The sequence below is a fragment of the Panthera leo genome, chromosome E1 (assembly GCF_018350215.1).
Source record: "Panthera leo isolate Ple1 chromosome E1, P.leo_Ple1_pat1.1, whole genome shotgun sequence".
NCBI classification, from domain to species: domain Eukaryota; kingdom Metazoa; phylum Chordata; class Mammalia; order Carnivora; family Felidae; genus Panthera; species Panthera leo.
The window spans coordinates 55,027,727-55,047,266 of NC_056692.1; the positions used below are offsets into that span (position 1 = coordinate 55,027,727).

Sequence of the window (19,540 nt, forward strand, 5' to 3'; positions counted from 1 at the left end):
TCAGGGGGACCTAGACCAGACTGGATTCCCCAAAGCCTCCCCCTCCCCCAGATCCTCACTGAGGTGGGAGGCACCGTCTGCAGCCCAAGACCAAGGGCAGAGCCTGGACACCGAGCTTCTGATGCTCACACCCAGGACTGGGCACGTGCCTGCCCCTGTTCACCACCACAATCAGTACAGCCCAGGGGACATCCCAGGAAGCCCCCCACGGCTACTCTCCAGGACCGACAGCCCTAAATGACGGAGTCTGGCGGAGGGGGGGGGGGGCAGCGCTGCCACCCAGACTGATCTCAGGGGTCTGCCTCATTCTGTGGGGAGGGTACTTGGTTCAAGCTCAGCCCAGGACATTCTAGAAGCTTGCAGCCCAGCGAGCGGGCCTGGCCCTCCCTCCCCACATACGCTGTCTCCTAATGAGCTCATTAATTAGCTACCAGGAAGAGTTCAACAGCTCTCTCCTGCTGCCATAAACCCTGTTTGTTTGATCGATTACATTCAAGCTTCGTGACATTTGTTCTCAGGGACAGAGCTGTCACTTCGAGTATGGTAGGAAGGGACAGTCTTCCTGGTCAGGGCTCTGGGGCCGGGATGGTCCATTTCTGGGCCAGGAGGTGTCTAACCCAGTCCCTCCCTTGCCTGGTTCATGGGAGGAGGTGAGGAGAGGGGCTAGGGCTCTCACATGCCCCCACCCCTCACTAACACGCTCCTCCCTGGCACAGAGCCCCAGGTGACTTTCTGCACCTGGCTTAGCACAGGGACTGCAGCCTCTGGCCCGCTGGATCCTCTGAGCCACTGGGTGGAAGGGGCAGAGGCGCTGACGGCCCATCCATCACCCTGAGCCCAGTGCAAACAGTGGGCTGGGCCCCAGGTGAAGCCCAGGGTGAGGCTCAGGGAGGGCAACCCAGGCTTTGCAGGCCTCTGGGCCCCTCCCCATGATGCTGGGCACTGCCAGGCACAGGGCCGCAGCCCCAGGGGCCCTCAGTGCTGTTTTGGTAGCTTCCTGGGACCAGCACAGCCCCTGGGGGCCGTGCAGAAGGCTGGGAGGCAAGCCTCTGTCCTCTCCTGCCTGGGCGCTTTCTCCGGGTGGCCAGAGCCCAGGGGGCCGCATCCTGGGTGAGAGGATGCAAGCCTCCATTTCCCCACCCGAGAAAATGATAAATGCTGGTTCCCAGGCATATGCTGAGGGCCCTCTGCGGACTGACTTTGGGAGACAGAGTCCCCAGCTCCCCTGAAGACAAGAGCCATGGCCCGAGCCCCTCCCCTCCAAGCACAAAGAGCCAGGACATGGAGAGGACGGTTTATTGTGTAAAGAGGCCGATTGTACACAGCAAAGATTGTACTGACACAAATAGGGTGAGGGAGACCCAGAGGCCAGAGCTGGAGGGTGGAGGGGTGGCATCCTGCCCCCTCCGCCCCCCAGTCATCCAGGCAGCGGGTGGGGGCAGGGAGGATCGAATGGTTCCCTCCCCACCCTTCTCTGCCCCTACTGGATAAGAGAGTCAGGCTACATCCATTGACCAGAGAGAATATAGCAGGAGACCCTCAACACCCCACTCCAAACCCCTAAAATGCAGGAGGTCCCCCAGTCTGGCTTCTGCAGTCTAGTAGCCCCTGGTCTCCTCCTCAAGTGACCCGGACACTGTCCTTCCTCCTTTGGGCCCCAGCAGCAAGCCTGGTCCTGGACCAGGTGGTTCCAGGTTAGGAGGCTTGGAAAGGCTCCCCTGTCCCTGCCAGGTGCCTTAAGGAACAGCTCACAGCTCCCTGTAGGGCAGCCCATTAGGGCACCGTGGCCCCTGGGGGTGGGTAGCACAGAAAAGGGGTCTTGAGGGGGAATCAGAGTGAGGCGGGGGCTCTGGCCAGGGCCTGAAGCCCTGGAGACAGGAGGCTCCTGTGAGTCCACAGCCACCCAGATGCCCCTCTGGGGAGGGGGAGGGCAGGGAAAGGGGTTTGATCACAGCCTGTCCCCACCATCCCAGCTACAAGGGGCCTTTAGAGCCTGCCCCCCAGGACTCAGCCACTCTGTCAGCCCCGGCTCTGATTGTGGTCATTTAAAGCCCAGAACATGGAGTCAGGGGAGCATCAAGGGGCCAGGGCCCCCACCCTCCCCCGGTCCCAGCCTCACACCCGCTGGATCTCAAAGAGCTTCACATCCGTGTCGTACCAGACAGGTGGGTCCACATTCCTGCGGAGGGAGTCGGCTGTCACGGGGGTGCTGGGAGGCCTTGCAGGAAAGACTGGGGAGGAGCTAGGACATGGTACAGCCCAAACCCCTTCCACCCTGCTGTCCCACCCTAGGCAGCGGGAGCCCACCCTCGACTAGACGAGACCCTCCTGGTTGACCGTCTCAACATTAAGCCTACTGCCATGCCGGGACCCAGAGCGGAGGCCCCCCCCCGCTGAGTCCCCGCCGCCCCCACCCCCGCCGGGCAGACCCACCTCAGGTAGATGACGCCCCACATGTAGGTGCGGAACCACATGGCCGTGCCCGAATTGGCCTGGTACTTGCGGATGAGGATGGGGTGGGGCACGGGCAGCAGCCCCACCAGGGTGCCATGCTGCAGGAACCTCAGGATCTCTGACTCGTCCGTCAGGCCCCTGCCAGGAAGAGGGGATGGTTTCCAACGTGCCCACATGGGGAAACCCACCCTGAAAGTCGAGGGGAGCATGGGACCCATGCCCCCGGGCACACCCAGCCCCGCCCCGGCCTACCTGCTGCCCCCGCCCCCCTCCCCCAGGCCTCACTTGTCAATGCAGATCTTCTCCACCTGGGGAACCAGCACCTGAAGCAGCCTCATGATGGTCTGCAGTGGCAGCTTGGACTTCCACGAGAGAACCTGGGGGAGGGACGGGGGTTCCTGGGGCTGGGAGAGCAGCCCCCACCGGCAAGGGGATAGGCCTGACCCCTGACCCAGAAGCACGGGCTCCCCGGGGCAGAAAGGGTCCCCGCTCACCACAACAGGGGCCTGGCCCAGGGCAGGGCCCATGAACACTGACGGTTATTCATGGCAAGAGCTGTGGCCTATCATCGAGCATAAACCACGTGCCAAAAGCTGTCCCCTTGGATCCTCACAATGACATGACCAAGTAGGACGTTTATCCCCACTGAAGCACAATTGGTAGTGATCACAGGACACACACAAGGGAGCGGACAAGTGAACTGGGGGAGGAAGCTGGAAAGGAAAGCTTAGTAAGGAAGCCAGCGCTGTGGGCAAGTGGAGTTCAACCCTGCAGCATATTCCGGAACAATGTAGACAGAGGAAGCAACCCAGCCAGAGAGTCCAAGGTCACCCAGCCGGAAGCAGTGATCTGGAGCCTGGCTCCCAGGCTCGTTCTTGGATTTGGACACATCCCCCTCCGAGCCTTCACTGAGCTGTTTGTAGGGCCAAGAGCCCCCGCCCCGCCCCCACCTCAGAGCCACCTGCCCAAACCCTCACCCACTCCGATGTTGGGCTCCACTGCCCACTGGCTGACGCGCTGGACAGTCGCCGCTGCTCTCGCCATGCCTGGCCGGGCTCCTGCACGGAGGGAAGGGACGGGAGTGAGGGGTGCAGGGAGCAGGCGTGGGGCAGAGGACAGAGGGAAAGCCCTTCTTCCCAGGCCCTCCCATAGCCTGGAATCTAGGAGGCAATGACACTGGCCCCTTTGGTGGGGGGCTCACTCCGAACGGTGGGGACAGCCCAGCCCAGTACCCTTTGCCCTGGGCTTCAGGCCCTGCCCGACCCAGCCCAGCCTGATGACAGGTTTCAGGCTAGGGGCTGACTGGGCTGGTCGGGTAAAGGCCAGCTCAGCTCAGATAAGATTGATGGATGAGGAGTCTGAAGGCCAAGGGCTTAAGCCTGGGACCAGTAAACAAGGGAGAGGTCTGCGAAAGCACCCCCAGTCCCCAGATGCCCTGGGCACTGGGTTTCTGCCCTCTGTTGCAGGTAATCCCAGAGCACCCTGGCCCGGCCCCCACCGCAGAGGCTGGGGAGAAAGGGAAGTCCCAACCTCACCCCACTGTGGGAGTCCCCGTCACCCACCTCTGCAGTGGGACTGCCATCCGCCGAGCTCTGCTGGGACGTGGGCTCCAGGGATCGCAAGGTGCCATCCTCTGACACCTGGGACTTCTCCGTCAGCTTGTCAATGCCTGGGGGTGGGGGCAGGTGGGTGTGCTGTGGGGCCCCTCCGAGGAAGCATCTGCGCTGGGCCCCGCGAGGCCCCCTCTTTCCCCCACTTTAGCGATGCCATGCCTGACCCCCGCACACCCAGTTCTGAGGCGCAGTCCCACCCCCCAACCAAGCTAGTCCTCCTCCGCCTCCCAATATCCTCACCCCCACCCCTGCAGCCATTCCCGTACCCTCGGCTTCCCAACTCAGGCCATGCCCTTTGCCAGAGATTGCATGACATCCCAGAGACCCTGTCTGTCCCCCAACCACGCAGGCACCCACACCCCCCTGCCACCCGCCGGGGCCAGACCTGGGGTGGCCACCAGGCTGGTCTTGAGAGTGCCGGGCTCGGCGGGGGCGGCAGGGTGGGAGCCCTCCATGGAGGCGCCCTCTTGTGAGCCGGTTCGGGACAAGGGCTCAGCCGTCCGTCGGCGCCGTTGCAAGGCCTTGTGGATGGCAGGCGGGTCGGTGGGCAGGTTGGCCAGCTGGTGGAAGACGCTGCGCTTTCGGATGATGGCGTAGACCAGGTTGGAGTTTCCTGTAGAGAGGGAGCACGCCTCACCTCGGGGAGGCCCCCTCGCCTCCCCCTCCAGCCGGGCAGGTTTCTGGGAGGGGGAGTCTGAAGGACAGGAGGGCGTCTGACCCCAGAGGTAGGAGAGGGTACGGGGCGCCCAAGAGACGGAGCTATAGAAGGACTGGCACCCGGCAGTGGGGGTGGCAGTGGCTATACCGAGATGTCACATTGTTGGAGAAGAGCTTCTGGGATGAGCTCCCCCCGTGCCCCTCCCCAGTCCCTTCCAGACCCCCTCACGGCCCAGCACACTAAGGGGTAACACTGGCAAAGTGGGGCAGGCCCAGCGTGTGTGTCCACACCAAGCCAGCTGTTCAATATTTTGACCACGTCCCTAAGCCAGGTCACAGGAAGGAAGGACAATAAGGACAATATGGCCTGGGCCTGTGCTCTGCTGCCCACACTGAATCCCCTCGGCTCTGGGCCTTCAATGCCCCATCCAGCTCTCTAGTCCTGCCTCTCACCACACTGTTCTGCTTTCAGTTCAGCATCTCACCCCAGGGCCTTTGCATATGCTGCCACCCCACACGATGCTTTTCTACCCTCCCCCACCCCCATTCCTCCCTCACGATCAGTGCAAATATTCCTTTTGGAAACAATAATAACCACTAATATGGAAGTCGCCAGACACCCTGCTAAATGCTTCTTGTGGGTTATTATTTATTCTTAAAGCCTCCCTCCGTGCCTCCATCCCCAGCTGGGAGCTCCATAGGGGAGGAAGCATTCTGCTTTGCTCTCCACCATATCCCCTCCACCCAGCACTGAGCTTGGTATACAGCAGGTGCTTAATAAATGCATGTTGCATGGACTGGGGGCGGCGGGACAGGGATCTGCGTCCTCCTTAGACGGGAAGGTGTCCTTGCGCACTGCCCGCCCTGATTCCCATCCAGGCCAGGGGCTCGGGCTGCTGCCTCACCATCAAACTGGTACTGGATGATGTTGTTGAAGGCCTCCAGGAGGAAGAAGACCAGGTGGTGGTTCTGGGCAGCAGAGAAGAGGAACCAGGTGGTGGAGAAGGCCTCCAGCAGGTGCAGGAGCTTATTGGCAGCTACCATGGACAGGCTCTTGAGGTAGGGGGACACTGCAGGGGAGGAGCCGGCTCACTCCTGGGGCCCCCGCCAGTCCTCCCTGCACACCCCCAGCCCGAACAGGACGAGATGTTCCTGCTTCAAACCCCTGCCTGCCCCTTGCCTGTAAAGCCCCTCACAAAGCCAGGAAGAACGAGTCCTCAGAGACCAAGGCCACACTGGCCATGCCTTCTACAGGACTCCAGGGGGACAGCCCTACTGTTCACAGAGCCACTCACACATGGCCTCTCGCCCACTCCTCGCCACACCTCTGAAAGGTGGGGGGCGGGGGAGGCGGGTCCGGACACAGATGAAACCATCCCCATTTTTATACAGACTCGGAGAGGTTTGTAAACTTGCCTAAAGTTCCCCGTTATAAAATGATTGAGCAGGGATACAAACTCAGGATCCGTGAGTCTTTCTGGAATATGAAACGGATACTCCAAGCATAATTAGAAACTTATTTTTTGCAGGGCCTGTGAGGGGAGTCAGAGATAAAGCACTGTGCATGGCATGAAGCCATATATCGATCTGTGAGCTTCTTTGTCTCGTGTCTTTCTCCCTCACCAGGCTGGGGCAGGGATGGTGGCTTTCTCGTTCACAAATGCATTTCTCAGAAGCAGCTACACTTAGACAGTGCTCAGTTAAAATGTGTGAAACAGAGCCGGGGAGTGAACCAGTAAGGGAAGGTGCGGTTCTGGCCCTAGAGCTCAGGGTGCACCTAGGGGCCCCCAGGGCCCAGCTCCGGCCCATCAACTCTGGAGTCCAGTCCACTCCCTCCCAAGACGTCCTCTCCAAAAGTCAGCCGCACATAAGTCATCCTGCCTCAGCCCACAGCCACCCTGCTTCCTGGGCCCGGCACGCCAGCCAGCCTGAGCCCCTCCCCTGGGACACAGGGGTCTGCAGTCCTCGCGGGAGGCTGGGGCACATCCTGACGCCCTGAGACCACACTGTCCAAATCCGTGCTGTCCAGCACAGTCACCACAAGCTGTTTGTGGCCATTAAACACTTGAAACAAAGCTACTTCTAACCGAGATGTGCTGCACATGTGAAATACACAAGATTTTGGAGACTAGATGTGAAAAAGAATATAAAATACCCCAATAATTTGGGGGGGGCGCCTGCGTGGCTCTGATTTTTTAGTTCGGCTCAGGTCATGATCTCATGGTTTGTGAGATTGCTGAAAGCACAAAGCCTGCTCCAGATTCTCTCTATCCTCCTCTCTCTGCCCCTCCCCCGCTCGTTCGTTTTGTTTTGTTTTTTCCTCTCTCTCTCTCTCTCTCTCTCTCTCTCTCTCTCTCAAAAATAAATAAGTTTAAGGAGCGCTTGGGTGGCTCAGTTGGTTAAATGTCTGACTTCAGCTCAGGTCATGATCCCAAGTTTGTTGGGTTCAAGTCCCGTATCAGGCTTTGTGCTGCCAGCTCAGTGCCTAGTGCCTGCTTTGGATTCTGTGTCTCCCTCTCTGTCTGCCCCTTCCCCTGCTCACGCTCTCTCTCTCTCTCTCTCTCTCTCTCTCAAAAATAAACATTTTAAAACTTTTATATAAATAAGTAAATTTTAAAAATTAAGAAATGTATATCCTAATAATTTGCATGGGGTATAATTATATGTTGAGATGATGGTATTTTGGATAGAGTGGATTACATAAAATATATTATAAAATTATTGTCACCTGCTTCTGTTTTGTTGTTGTTACTGTTGTTGTTGTTGTTGTTTTTAATGTGGCTACTAGAAAATTGACCAGTGTAAAGGAAGCTACCATCATACTGCTATTGGAAGGGAGGGGTTTGAGCCAGGGAGGCACGGCCGGTCAGCCCGTGGCCTGGCGCCACCTGGTGGTGAGCACTGGGAAGGCGGGCTCCCAGCCCCCCTACCGTTGACCACGATGGTGAGCAGGCAGTCGAAGAGGGGTTGCAGCCGCTGGTGACCGCTGGTGATGATCTTGTGGAATACCTGTACGAGGAGGCAGAGGGGTGGCCGTGGGGTCCCCTCCACCTCCAGACTGGGCCAAAAGGACATCCCCCCCGTCCCCAGGCCCTGGCTGAGGGAGGCCCCTCACCACAATGAGCAGGTCTGCGTGGGTACCGGTAAAGACCGGGATGTCCATGGGCACGCGCACTGAGTAGGGCTTGTTGAGCCGCACCCCAAAGTTCCGCTCGCCGCTCAGAAGCAACAGGATGAAGACTCCGATGTGCATCAGGCCCACCCGAGCTGCGGCAGGCGGTAATGAGAGAAGTCACCACACAGGGTGCGGAGGGGAGGAAGGGAGCCCGGGGCAGAGACCCATCTCAGAAGCCCAGGAAGAAGTCCCTTCTGGGAGGTCAGAGCCCCAAGCCTGAGCTCCCGGCGGGGGGGGCAGCACAGACCGCCCGACCCACCCCTCTACAAGGAAGCCCCCCTCCCCCCCGGGATCTCATGCCCGCCCCCAGCCTTACACTGATCCGCTCGGGCATCATTGAGGAAATAGAGGGTGGGGACCAGGATGTCCAGCACATCACTGCTCTTCAGCACAAAGAAGAGGAATTTCTGGGTGGGGTGGGGGACAGGTGGGCAGGGTCAGGGGGGAGACAGCTCTGCCCCACCCCCTCCCCATCCTGGGAGTGTCCCCAGACACTGTCCCCAACACTGGGCTATCCAGAGTGGCCACTCCCCATCTCAGGGGAGACCGCTGCCCGCCAGGCCAGGTCCCCGAGGCCAGCCCACCTTATTGAAGTCACAGAGCTTCCAGAAGAGGACCAGCAGCTCCTGATGGAACTGGATCTTCTTGGTGGAGTTGGGCAAATAGGTCTGGAGCAGAGGGTTGGAGAGTAGCCGGGCTATGCCCTTGAGGATGAACTGAAAGTCCTGAGTGGGGGACAGCGGGAACCTGTCCAGTCCAGCCCTCTGTGGCTGCGGCTTCCCCACAAACGCCTCCTCATTCCCCCGGAGCCTGGTCCCACCTCTAGAGCCTGAAAGGCCCAGGTTCTGTCATCAATAGCTGTCCTGATGCAGGCCCCTCAGGAAGCTGAGTCCAGGGCAGGTCCGGAGGGAACTCCTGCCCCTCCCCCAGACCACAGGCTCCCCTGTCCCCAAGCAAGGCTGCTTTTAGTGACCCCCCACACCCACACTCTGAACTGGACTCTGTGTTAACCGATGCTATGCCCCCACCCCTCCCCATCGCCCTGTCACACCGGAGGCACACTCTACTATTCTCAAAGAGCGGTCACTCACTCAGCACCCGCTACAAGAAATCCTCTCAACAAGGCAAGGGGGCAGTTACTGTTTCCATGTTACAGCCGCAGAAGCCAGCGCTCTGGGAACACAAGAACCTCCCCCAAGGTCCCAGGACACAAGAACTCAGGTCTGCCTGGCCTCTAAGGCCACTGTCATTCCCCTGACCAAAACCTGACCTCAGAGCCACCTCCTCCTGGAAGCCTGCCCAGTTGTCCTTACCCAGTTGAGGCCATCAGCCCTTTTCTGCATCTCAAAACCCTCGAAGTCCTGCCATCACAGTTTCGCCAGGGGTGGCCAAGTCCACAGGGACCCTGGTTCCTTCCTGTAGGGGTCAGGACTCCCCCTACCCCATCTCGTCTCCAACCCCTCGCTCCCCTGCAAGGCCATAACCATTGTGGGGGGTGGGCATTGAGAATCCACCGGAGCAAGAGGAGTGTTCAACTCACCTCTTCACGATGGATGCGGGACAGGTAGTTCACAAACAGGTTCTCAGGTCCTGGAGGCTGCCAAGAGTGGAGCCTGGGATAAGCGGGTGGCTTCACCCTTGCCCCTACCCCAGGGCTCCCTCAGACATCCCCAGGCTCACCATGAGGTGCCCACCTGGTATCCCTTGCCCAGCTCTGCTAAAGAGAGTGCCCCGAGCCTGGCAGGGCCAGCTGCCCTCCCCCCACTCCCATCCTTACGTCCGCGTCATCCATGGCAGTGCCTGTCGTGGTGCCGTCCACGGTGGGGCTGGTGCTGGTGGCACTGTCATGGTCCAAGGTGACAATGAGCACCTGGGCAGCTTCCTCCACCAGGGGTTCCCGGTAGTCGGAGAAGAGCAGGTGGTTATAGGGGATCCCGTAGCCCACAGGGTCATAGGCACACACGGTGTTGAGGAGGGAAGTAAACAGGGGCAGGGCGTGTCTGCGGCAAAGGAGGGGCGAGGCTGTGGAGACCACGAGACCAGCCCTCGTCCACCTCCCAGGAGGGTCAGCCAGGCCACCCCCTCGTTCCACAAGTGTTCCGGCGCTCGCCCTAGGCTGGGAACCAGATTACAGAACCAGGCTGATCCCCTCCTGAGTTAAGAGAGACACCCCGCCTTGTCCTTGCCTGCATCCAGAACCCAGGCCAGGCTGGGCCAAGCGCAGAGGAATGTATTACCAAGAGTGGGATGGCCAGTTATATGGGAAATCGTGTCGATACCCCTTAGATTTTTCTCCCAAGGGCTAAAGCCTATTTTTTTTTAAATGTAAGGCTATTTTTAGAGCAGTTTTAGGTTCACAGCAAAAATCACAAGGAAGGAACAGAGATTCCCCTGTACCCCCTGCACCCACACACGCACAGCCTCCCGCACTACCGATAGCCCACGCCAGAGCGGCTCTTTGCCACACCGAACCTACGTGGACACATCATCAAAGCCCATAGTTTACATCAGGGTCCATTCTTGGCACTGCACCATCTACAGGCTTGACAATGACCCTCAGGTCTTTGAGAGGCAGATACCCTCCCTTGGGACTTCAAAAAATGGGCTGGGGTCCCACAGGGTGAGGGGCTTCCCCTCAGGGAGCCTCCTGAGCTGCCTGCACCATCCTGGGCACAGCTCTGCACAGCATGTGTAGCTGCTAAGTCCCACCATGTGCCCCCAGAGCCCAGGGACGCCCCCACGTGGGCCAGGCTTCCCCATCCTTCGGGGTATTTCACGATGCCTTCTCCCCAGCCACTCTTCAGTGGCACTGCTGGATACAAGCCACGTGTAGCCGTTGAGAGTTTACAACGTGGCTGGTCTGAATGCAGATGTAAGTATAAACTACACGGCGGATGTTGAAAACTTAGCATGAAGGGAATGTAAAACCTCTCAATAATTCTGCACACTGGTTACATGCTAAATGGTAGTAGTATTTTGGATACATTCGGTTAAATGAAATATTAGAATTAAGTCCAACTGTTTCTTTTTTATTCTTTTACTGTCACTACTGGAAATGTTCGACTTGCATATGCGGTTGGCGTTATATTTCTACGGGACAGCACAGCTCTAGATGGAGGACCCAGGCACCATTCCCCTACCCCCCCCCCCCCCCCCCCACCCCCCCACAGTTGGGACCTTGGACTTTGACAGCACAACGTGTGGCAGGTACATTACAAGCCATCACCACCAGGGGGCAGCACCTCCCCTCAACTAAGACTCGGGGCTGGAGAGCAGCCTCCTCTCCCAGCTGCCTGGAACCAGAAGAATGGAAAGAAAGGCCAGGGCCCCTCACCTGTTCTCCGTGGAACAAAAGAACTGCACCCACGGGTTGGTACTGCCACTGTCCGGAGCTGGGGGCAGGTACATGGCCTCAGAGAAGCATGTCAGCAGCAGTTTCAATAGCTCCATCCTTAGGGAGGGGGGGTTACGGCAGGGGGTTCAGTACCTGAGGATGGCAATTCTCCTGTAGGAGGGCATGCCCACCCTGCCCGGCCCCAGCTCAAGTCCATGAAAAGTAATGACCCCACGTTATTTCTATCAGATTGATGTTGGGTCCCAAGTGGACAGGGTCTCCTTGAAAGACCCCATGCGTGGTTCCCTCTCTGAGCCGGGGAGTGGGGGGGAAGGCCTGGGGTCCAGCCACACTGTGGGCTCCGGGTCCAACCAAAGCTCACCGGTTCACGTCATGAATGTAGTTGGGCTGGGGAGAGTGAGCAAAGCCCACGCCAGCCTCCCAGATGTATTCACAGCTGTCCAGAGAGTGGACATCCTCTGCCGAGTCCTGGGGACACGGTCAGAGAGTGATCAGGCTGGGAGTGAGTGATCAAGACCCCCCATTGTCATCCCTGGGGGCAGAGACCCTCATATTATCCTAAAGACAGATCCTCAAAATGCCCCAGGTGATAATGCACAAGGGAAGAAATTAATGTTCTTGAAAGCTCATTTTTCTCCTCTGGTTCTTTTACTTGCTCGGTCCAGCTTGAGGCAGGGAGAGAGAGAGGGGGCGGGAAGGGAACGGAATTGGGTGCACCTGGTGGTGCGTGGGGGTGGGGGGCAGAGAACACTCAAGGTCGAGTCCATGGGCCCCCCGGAAGTGAGAGGGCCAGACCTCCTCCGTCCAAGCCCCACACCCCCCACCCACTGCCTAGGCAAGGACAATGGGTGCTTGTGCCAGCCTCCCGGATACAGGGGGCAGGGCCAGGCACCAGCTGGCTCCTCTCCAGCTGTACCAGCCACCAGCCCTTCCCAGACCTGCCCGGCTCTCCCAGAGCAGCCCCTGCCCTCACAGCGTCCCGCCCCAGGGAACTTCAACCAGCCCCAACCCAGGACCAGAGCCCTCCCCGGTCTGGGGGGTGGAAGACTGGGGGGCTCTCACCACAGTGCTCCTGCGGTGGCTCTGGACAGTGAAATCTGGGCAGAAGAGAAGGTCAGCGATGGCCAGAAGCAAGGACTCAGCCAAGGGCCGGGCATTCTCGTCGTCGTCCTCTCCCTGCTAGGGACATAACATATAGGCCCCCTCAGTGGTCGCTGGCCAAGGAGAGGTGGCCCCAGAAGGCGGTTGGGATCTGGGCCCAGGCAGGCACCCATGGGCAGTGGGATGAAGGTAGAGGCAGAAGAGAAAGGAAGTAGATTCCCAATCACCTCAAAGCTCCTTAGGCAGAAGGGGGCCAGAGCAGGAGCAGGGCTGGGACCCTGGGAGGAAAAACCCTCCCCACTGACTGGAAGGAGCCAGGCCAGGTCCCTAAAACTCTAGAGCGTCAGGCCTGCTGGGAATCACTGGGGTCCTGTCCTCGGCCCGGGAGGGGGCAGCCAGGGAGGGCAAGTGCCCAGCTTCCCTGCCCCACATCTGCCCAGCTGCAGGGGCAGAGACCCCTGTGGGAGAAGCCCCCTCCTCAGTAGCACCCCCTACTCGCCTACTCTCGTACTTCCCAAACGCCACAAGAGATTTGGAGGAATATGACCAACCCCAAATGGGTTCTCTCCCTGTCTCCCCGTCACCTCCCACCCAGCCCCACAGCCAGGCCCACAGACCCCTCCTCGCCCTGCCCCGGGCACTGTGGACCAGAAGAAGCCCCTCCAGTCAGGGTCCTCAAAGATGTAGGGCAGCACACGGGTGAGAAGCCGGCTGCAGTTCAGAACGATCTGCTTCTCCTTCTCCGAATGGCAGCCGCTCTCCGCTCCCTGCACCAGCTTCTCCACGGCCTGTGGGGACACGCAGAGGGGTACACTAGAAGGGTGGGGAGTGGGGCTCTGACACTTGGGGTCACTCCAGGCTTTGGAGGGGCAGAGGCAGACTGGCTCAGTCAGCCCAGGGGGACGGGAAGTGGCCCAGAGAGCAGCCTCACTGGAGAGCCCAGCCCGCCGCTCACTGGCTGAGACCTTGCTAAGTGACCACCTGTCTGAATCTGTCTCGTCATCTGTAAAATGGTGACAGTAACAGCGTCCACCACACAGGATGAGCTGAATAAGTGGATGTGTGGGAAGGTGCTCAGCAAGGTGGGGGCCGGAGGAAGCCCTCACAGGGAGTGGGTGCCAGGATCACTTCCCTGCCAGAGCCCAGCCAGCGGGTCCAGGTGGGTGCCACCTTGAGACTGCCCAGAACTGGGCAGGCGGGATGTCATGGGGACCTGCTCTCTAGGTCCCCAGGGCTGGGCCAGCTTGCGCGCCCCCCTGGGAGGGTGGGAAATGGCCCAGCAGGGAGTGGCAGCGAGGGACGGGGTACCTTGCGCTCACCTTGTAGCACAGAGTGGCCAGGTTGGAGGGTGACTCCTCCCGCACAGCCCGGATCTCTGCCGCTGGCACCAGGGCAAAGACATCCTGCACCGAGGTGGCCGTGTCCGCCCAGAACTGGTCCCAAAAGGCATCATCGGTGGCTTCCACAGGCTGTGGGGGGACCCAGCGTGTCCAGAGTGATTACACTATCCCTTGCCGACAGGCCCACAGTTTGACCAGTCTGTAGCCAAAGGAGCCCCAGCAAGGAAGCCACGGTCCCCTTGTGCCATCCCTGCTGGTGCCCAGGAGCCCTCCCATGTGGGGGCCATGCTTCAGCCATCACGAGCCCGGGCTGGCACAGGCAGGCTGGAGACACTTGGTGCGGATGCCAGAGGTCAGCCGGGCACTGAGTTCGGCAGCCAAAGCCTAACTCAGTCCCTGAGGGACAGGGAAACTCACCGTCCTCCTCTGGCAGGGCCTCCCCACCTGGGGACCTCCCCAGGCCAAGCTGCTAGGTCAAGTGCCTGGGGACCAGACCCAGGTCATGCCCCTCCCCAAGGAAGAAGACAAGACGATGGATGATCGACGGATGATCATTTCGCCTAAGCCCAGCCTCACCGTCTCCCCTCGGCCCCGGCTTCCACCCTCTCCCGGCGCACCCGAGTCTAAAGGAGTCAACCCGCATGGCTCTCTGATTGCCCCTGCTCCTCTCAGCACTCACTGCCAGCACCACAGCTCGGTCCACTCTTGCCAGGGCCCCACCTCCAAATTTATCTCCTCAATCCTGCCTCCACACTGCCCCCAACCCATGTTCAAAGCACAACACCGAAGGCACTGTTCCCTCCACAGAGACCTTTAGGGCTCCCCACTGCCTGCAGGACTGAGTCCAGACCTGGGCCAGACAGTCAGCCAAGATCTGACCTAACATACCTACATGCGTGCACACATGTGTCCACACGTATCTACACACGTATGCACACACACACATATTGTACACGGACGCACACACACCAGTATGTACTATCCCTATGACACAACCCTGTCACAGCTTCTCTTTGCCTCTGCTCGGACTGTCCCCTCTTCCCCGCATGCCCACCCTTCTAGCACATTCCAAAGTCCCACTGGTCCTAGGGAAGTGACACACCTTAAACACAGTTGCGCACTTTGAATCACATAGGCAGTTCACAGAGGGCACCAATTTGAATCATCAATTCCACTTCTAGAAACCCTAAAGAAATGATCAGACAGGTGCACGTATAAGGATGCTCACTGACGTGCTATGGTTGATGATAGTGAGAAGTTGGAATCGACCTAACTAGCCAACAATCAGGGAACACTCAAAAAGTTAAGACACTTCCATATAACAGGTTATTATGCAAACCACCAGAACCGTGTTCCCAAGGAGTGTTAATGAAGGAAAAACACTCAACGTACAACACTGTGTGGAAAAGATAAGGTAAAAACTAACTACAAGGTGGTCACAGTCTTTGCTAAATTATACAGCAATAAAAGCCTAGAAGAAAATGACAGAATGTTCACAGAGATTAACTCTCTGGGTGGTTTTTATTTTTTAACTGATATTTTTTGGCAAGCGCACGTATCACTACTTTTTCCTTTTGAATGTTCGTCTGCTGAGGGCCAGGGTGTCCGAGGCACCCTCTGAACAGCAGCTCCCACAAGAGACCCTGGTTGCTCCATCAACCCAGCCTTCTCCCTTCTCTGAAAGCGCTGACAAATGCCCTGCTACCACACAAATCCACACACAGTGTGCATTACTCTTACCATCAAAATATATCTCATTTAAAAATAACTCCGTCCTCTGAATCCCCTTCTTCCAAGAATTCTCCCAAAGCTCTAGACCCAGACAGGATTGTTTCCACCTTGGAACCCTGCTCCCCACCCTCAGTCACTCATCATAGGCCCTGACTCCAGGGTCTCAATGCACCTGCCTCAAGGCCCCATTAGCCCACCAGCCCTGTTTCCTTGACCCTGCACTTGGGGCATATGGCAGATGTTCAGCCAATATTTGTTCAGGGAAAGGCCATCATTAGTCCTAGAGATCGCTTCAATCTAGTCCTGGGCAGGGCTGAGCACCAGTGGGGCTGTCCAAGCTCCGGGTGGGGTAGAAAGCCTCACCAAGGTCCACGTGTACCCTGGCCCACTCCCTCAGCAGCGCCCCCCACCTTCCAAGTTACAGGAGAGCACTTGGGGGACAGCACGTGGCCATGGCCCTCAGGCCAGGCCTGGTACCAGGGCCTGCTCAGTCTCAGAACTGGTAGAGCAAGTTAGCTGGGGGAGAAGAACAAAGGCCAAAGGAGGGGCCCTGGGGCTGGGGTTTGCTGGCCCTCCTGCCCTCAGCCAGGACAGCCCTCTGACAGTCACTGGAGTCACAGGATGCCACAACCCCCCCCCCCCCCACACACACACACACACACAGTGTGGGTGACCAGGATGGGGGTGGGGAAGGACATCCTAGAAAACCTGGGAGCACCTCTGGGAAGCCCCCATCTCTGACACTTTCCCCACCAGCCAGGTGGTTACTACCCCCTTAAAGGGGCAGAAACTCATCTGAGCACCAGTGGACTTGACCTCTGGCCCAGTTCATCAGGCAAGTATCACCTAGGGACTGAATTCAAAATGAGGAGAGAGACTTCGAAGGAAACTTAGGAGGCCCCAGGCTACTCCAACCAAGAAGCAGAAGAGAGTCCCAGCTCTCTGGCTCCCATTGCGGCTCGGTCACCATCACCTGGCTTCAGCTTGGCCACCATCACCTGGCTACCCCAGGCTGGCCTGACACTATGGGTATTGGCCAGGGTCACTGGAGCCTCTCAGGCTTCTGAGGGGAGAAACACAGCTTAGCTCCGGTCCCAGTTACCTGAGCTGGGCTCCACACAACTCGCGGAAGCTTCTAGAGTCCAAGCCAGTCTTTTTTGAAAAGAGTATTTTTGCTGGAGGTAGGAACGCTCTTGCTGCCAGGGCATAGGAACTGAACTACCCTGGTGGGAAACCAGATATTCTTAGCCCGGTTTTGCCAACATCTGCTCAGGCCAGACCCCCCACCAGCTTAGGGGCCCAGCTACATCTTTTCAACTTGCTGGGGGTGAGAGGGAAGGAAGGACCACAAGTGCTCTAGTCTGCTAAGGGTGACCTGTCCTGGAGGACCGTGTCACCACAGGTTCACACGCACATATATGTGCACACACGTAAACATGGACCCACCAGGTTTCACCTGGCCTACAGAGAGAATCTCCAAAAAGGCAGGATCTAGGGGAGGGTTCCGGGTCCAGGAAGGTCCTCCTTCTAGCGCCCCACCCATCCTAGGGAAGGTTCAGGAAACACAGCCCAAATTGCTAAGTCTCAGGACCAGGGTCGGGCCTAGCCCAGGGCAGGAAGAAAACAGGATGCAGTGCAGGAAGACAGGGAAGGCCCAGCAGTGGTGGCTCATGTCCACGCCACAGGAAAAGGTGCTGGGTCGGCTTGTCTGTGGCCCAGAACAAACATCTGTGTTCACAGCACAGCCTCTAAGGATCTGAGACTGGAGGACACCCTGTGAACCACTGGCCTGAGTCTCCTTGGGGATTCTGAGTGGCAAGGTCTGGAACAACCAACTGGGATCTGGTCTTCACTCCCCAGCTGCCCAAGCCAAGTCACTCTGCAGGACCGGAGGCTTCAGGGTCTCTCCCTCAGGCCACCCCAGGTCCCTTCCCACCTGCAGGGCCTCTCTGGAGGGAGACCCAGGCTGGTCTCCGGCTCCAGTCTTGACCCAAGCCAACTCACTGTCCTCAGCTGGGAAATGGGACAGTAGCATCGCAGCCAGCTCCATAACAGGGCTGGGAAAGCCATGGGCACACTGTATTTTGGGGAGAGGGCCAGCGCAGGTAGGAATCTAATCTACCCAGATCCTTTGGGACCTGGCTGAGCTAGTCCTGCTGGTCTGGCAAAGGACCCTGCCTGCTGAGCCAACAGCCCATAGTTCATTCCTCCAACAAGGTGTTTCCTTCCCCTGGTAGGTAAACATGGGAGTCTGCCTCCCTCCCTCCTCTCCCTGTGGCCCCACACAGAGGGACTGGCCCACTTCCCACCCATAGACCTAGAAGCCCCATCCCCAAAAAGCCAAGTGCTAGAATGAATCAGGAGCCATCAGGGAAGTGGCTGAGAAGCAAATCTGGTTTCTATCAAATGCCTCTTAGCTGGGTCTGGACTGTCCAGAGGCCCTGGGCATTTGCCAGGCACCTGACCTATCTCTCGTGGGAATGAGAGAGTATAAGACGAGAGGCCCAGCCTCTGGAGCTGTGACCAGCTGGCTGTGGGGAGATGCCTCCCTCAGTCCCACTCTAACTGCCATGAGCAAGAGAGAGCCCTTGGGGGTAAGGGTAAGAGGAAAGTCCCAGACAGTAGCAAGTCCTGACTCCCTTGAAAGTGGGGGATCTGCGGAATCAAGGCTGGGCATCTCTGTAGCCAGGGCAGCCTGGTTCAAGGGGTAAGGAGAGAAGGGGTAGGCAGAGAAGCAGCCTTGCTGGGGCCAGGTCCTATATGTTGGGGGCAAGGAGGTGATCCCTGTGCCACTTGTGAATTCAGGGGAGTGTGCAGGCATGGACTAGGCTGAAAGACATCCCCAGGCCCCACACCAGCCAGTCAAAGACAACTTGGAGGGTTGTCAGCCCTGACCCAGAAAACAGAGGGTACCTGAAAACACAGCCATCCCCACCGCTGGGCCTCAGAGGAGGAGCCCCCTGGAGCAGTGATCCCCAGCTGGGAAACCGGACTTCATGGGCCTGGGAACAGGTCTCTTTGCTAGGCTGCAGTGCTGCCCGCCACTCTTTGCACGTTCTCAGGAAGACCCGGGCCTTCCCTTGCTGTGGACATCGACCTGGGCCCAGAGAGGCCGCTACCAGCGCGCACCAGCTGTTTTCCCCGACCCGGCAGGCGCCGGCCCGGCTTTGTTTGCATTGAATCAGCCAGGGTCTGTGCGTCTGGGAACCTCGGGCACCGAGGGGCAGGGAGGGGAGCAGGGAGGTGGATGGGTGGATGGGGGCGGGAAGGGGGGGAAGCTGGAGATGCGAGGCTGGAGGGGCGGGAGCGGGGGTGGGGTGGGGGGAGGGGGCGGGACAGGTGGCGGACAGCAGCGCTGCCGGCTCTGGGAGTAGGCACACGTCAGCCTAAGGTGGCAACAGCGGCTGCGGATAGAGGGATATTCCCGGGAGAGGAGGCTGGGGGTGAGGGACTAGGGCTAGGGGATGAAGCCTTGGGCTACAGGCCAAGGGTCCCACTCCGGCCCTGGCTTCAGCGTCACCCTGCAGGCCAGCCGGTCCCCCATCTCCTGACAAGCCAAGTTCGCGCAGCCCCCCGGCCCTGCCCAGCCCCCAGCCCGGCAGGTGGGTGGGGAGGCCAGGGCCCCGGTCGCACCTGCGTCTTGGTGGTGAGCTGGATCACCGCCTTTCGGAAATTCAGCTTAGAGTCGGCCGACCCCATATCGCTGGAGCCCGCTCCGGCCCGGCCCCGGCCCCGACTCCCGCCCCGGCCCGGGCTCCGGCTCCAGCTCCAGCTCCGCGGCCCCCGCTGCTCTCGCAGAAGAGGAGCGGCGCACCCCGCCTGCGGGCCCGGCGTCGGCCCCGCCCCCTCCAGGCTCCTCCCCGCTTGGCTCCGCCCTCACGTGGCTCCGCCCCCGCACCTGCCGCGCCCCGCCCCGCCCGCTGCGTGAGCCGGGAGTCTCCCCCTCGGATCCACTGTCGCCACACACTCCGGGCGTCCTGCTCCCCCGGACCCCGGACCTCTGCGCCCTCCCTTCGGCTTCAGAGCGCTGTCCCTGTTCCAGCTCTCCCATTTCCACTCGGCCGCCTGGGCCCGCAACCTTCCCAGCCTCCCATTCCCTGCCCCCATCCTCACC

At 59.3% G+C, this 19,540-nt stretch overlaps 1 protein-coding gene across 4 annotated transcripts; it reads right to left on the reverse strand.

Annotated features, from left to right (window-relative positions):
- Window positions 1–1,282: 1,282 nt before the first annotated feature.
- Window positions 1,283–19,253, reverse strand: HID1 (HID1 domain containing). 4 transcript variants are annotated; one of them, XM_042916488.1, is made up of 20 exons: window positions 19,060–19,253; window positions 13,675–13,824; window positions 12,973–13,143; window positions 12,317–12,430; window positions 11,616–11,722; window positions 11,234–11,350; window positions 9,677–9,899; window positions 9,440–9,496; window positions 8,484–8,624; window positions 8,216–8,306; window positions 7,840–7,991; window positions 7,655–7,733; window positions 5,630–5,794; window positions 4,453–4,680; window positions 4,017–4,123; window positions 3,432–3,512; window positions 2,740–2,831; window positions 2,434–2,592; window positions 2,122–2,179; window positions 1,283–1,675 (listed from the first exon to the last, which is right to left on the reverse strand). In XM_042916488.1, the coding sequence occupies exons 1-20, from the start codon at window positions 19,123–19,125 to the stop codon at window positions 1,502–1,504; spliced, it is 2,532 nt and encodes an 843-aa protein (XP_042772422.1). In that variant the 5' UTR covers window positions 19,126–19,253; the 3' UTR covers window positions 1,283–1,501. The 4 variants fall into 4 exon arrangements, with proteins under 4 accessions (XP_042772422.1, XP_042772423.1, XP_042772421.1 ...); XM_042916489.1 differs by having other exon boundaries at window positions 12,320–12,433; XM_042916487.1 differs by having other exon boundaries at window positions 12,317–12,433.
- Window positions 19,254–19,540: the final 287 nt, after the last annotated feature.

Coding starts and splice junctions, on each gene's coding strand:
- HID1 (XM_042916487.1), bottom strand. CDS start 19,125: ATGGGGTCGGCCGACTCTAAGCTGAATTTCCGAAAGGCGGTGATCCAG. Junction 4,124..4,452: donor CAGCCTGGTGGCCACCCCAG/GTCTGGCCCCGG, acceptor CCCCACCCCCAG/GCATTGACAAGCTGACGGAG. Junction 2,180..2,433: donor TGGGGCGTCATCTACCTGAG/GTGGGTCTGCCC, acceptor CTCCCTCCGCAG/GAATGTGGACCCACCTGTCT.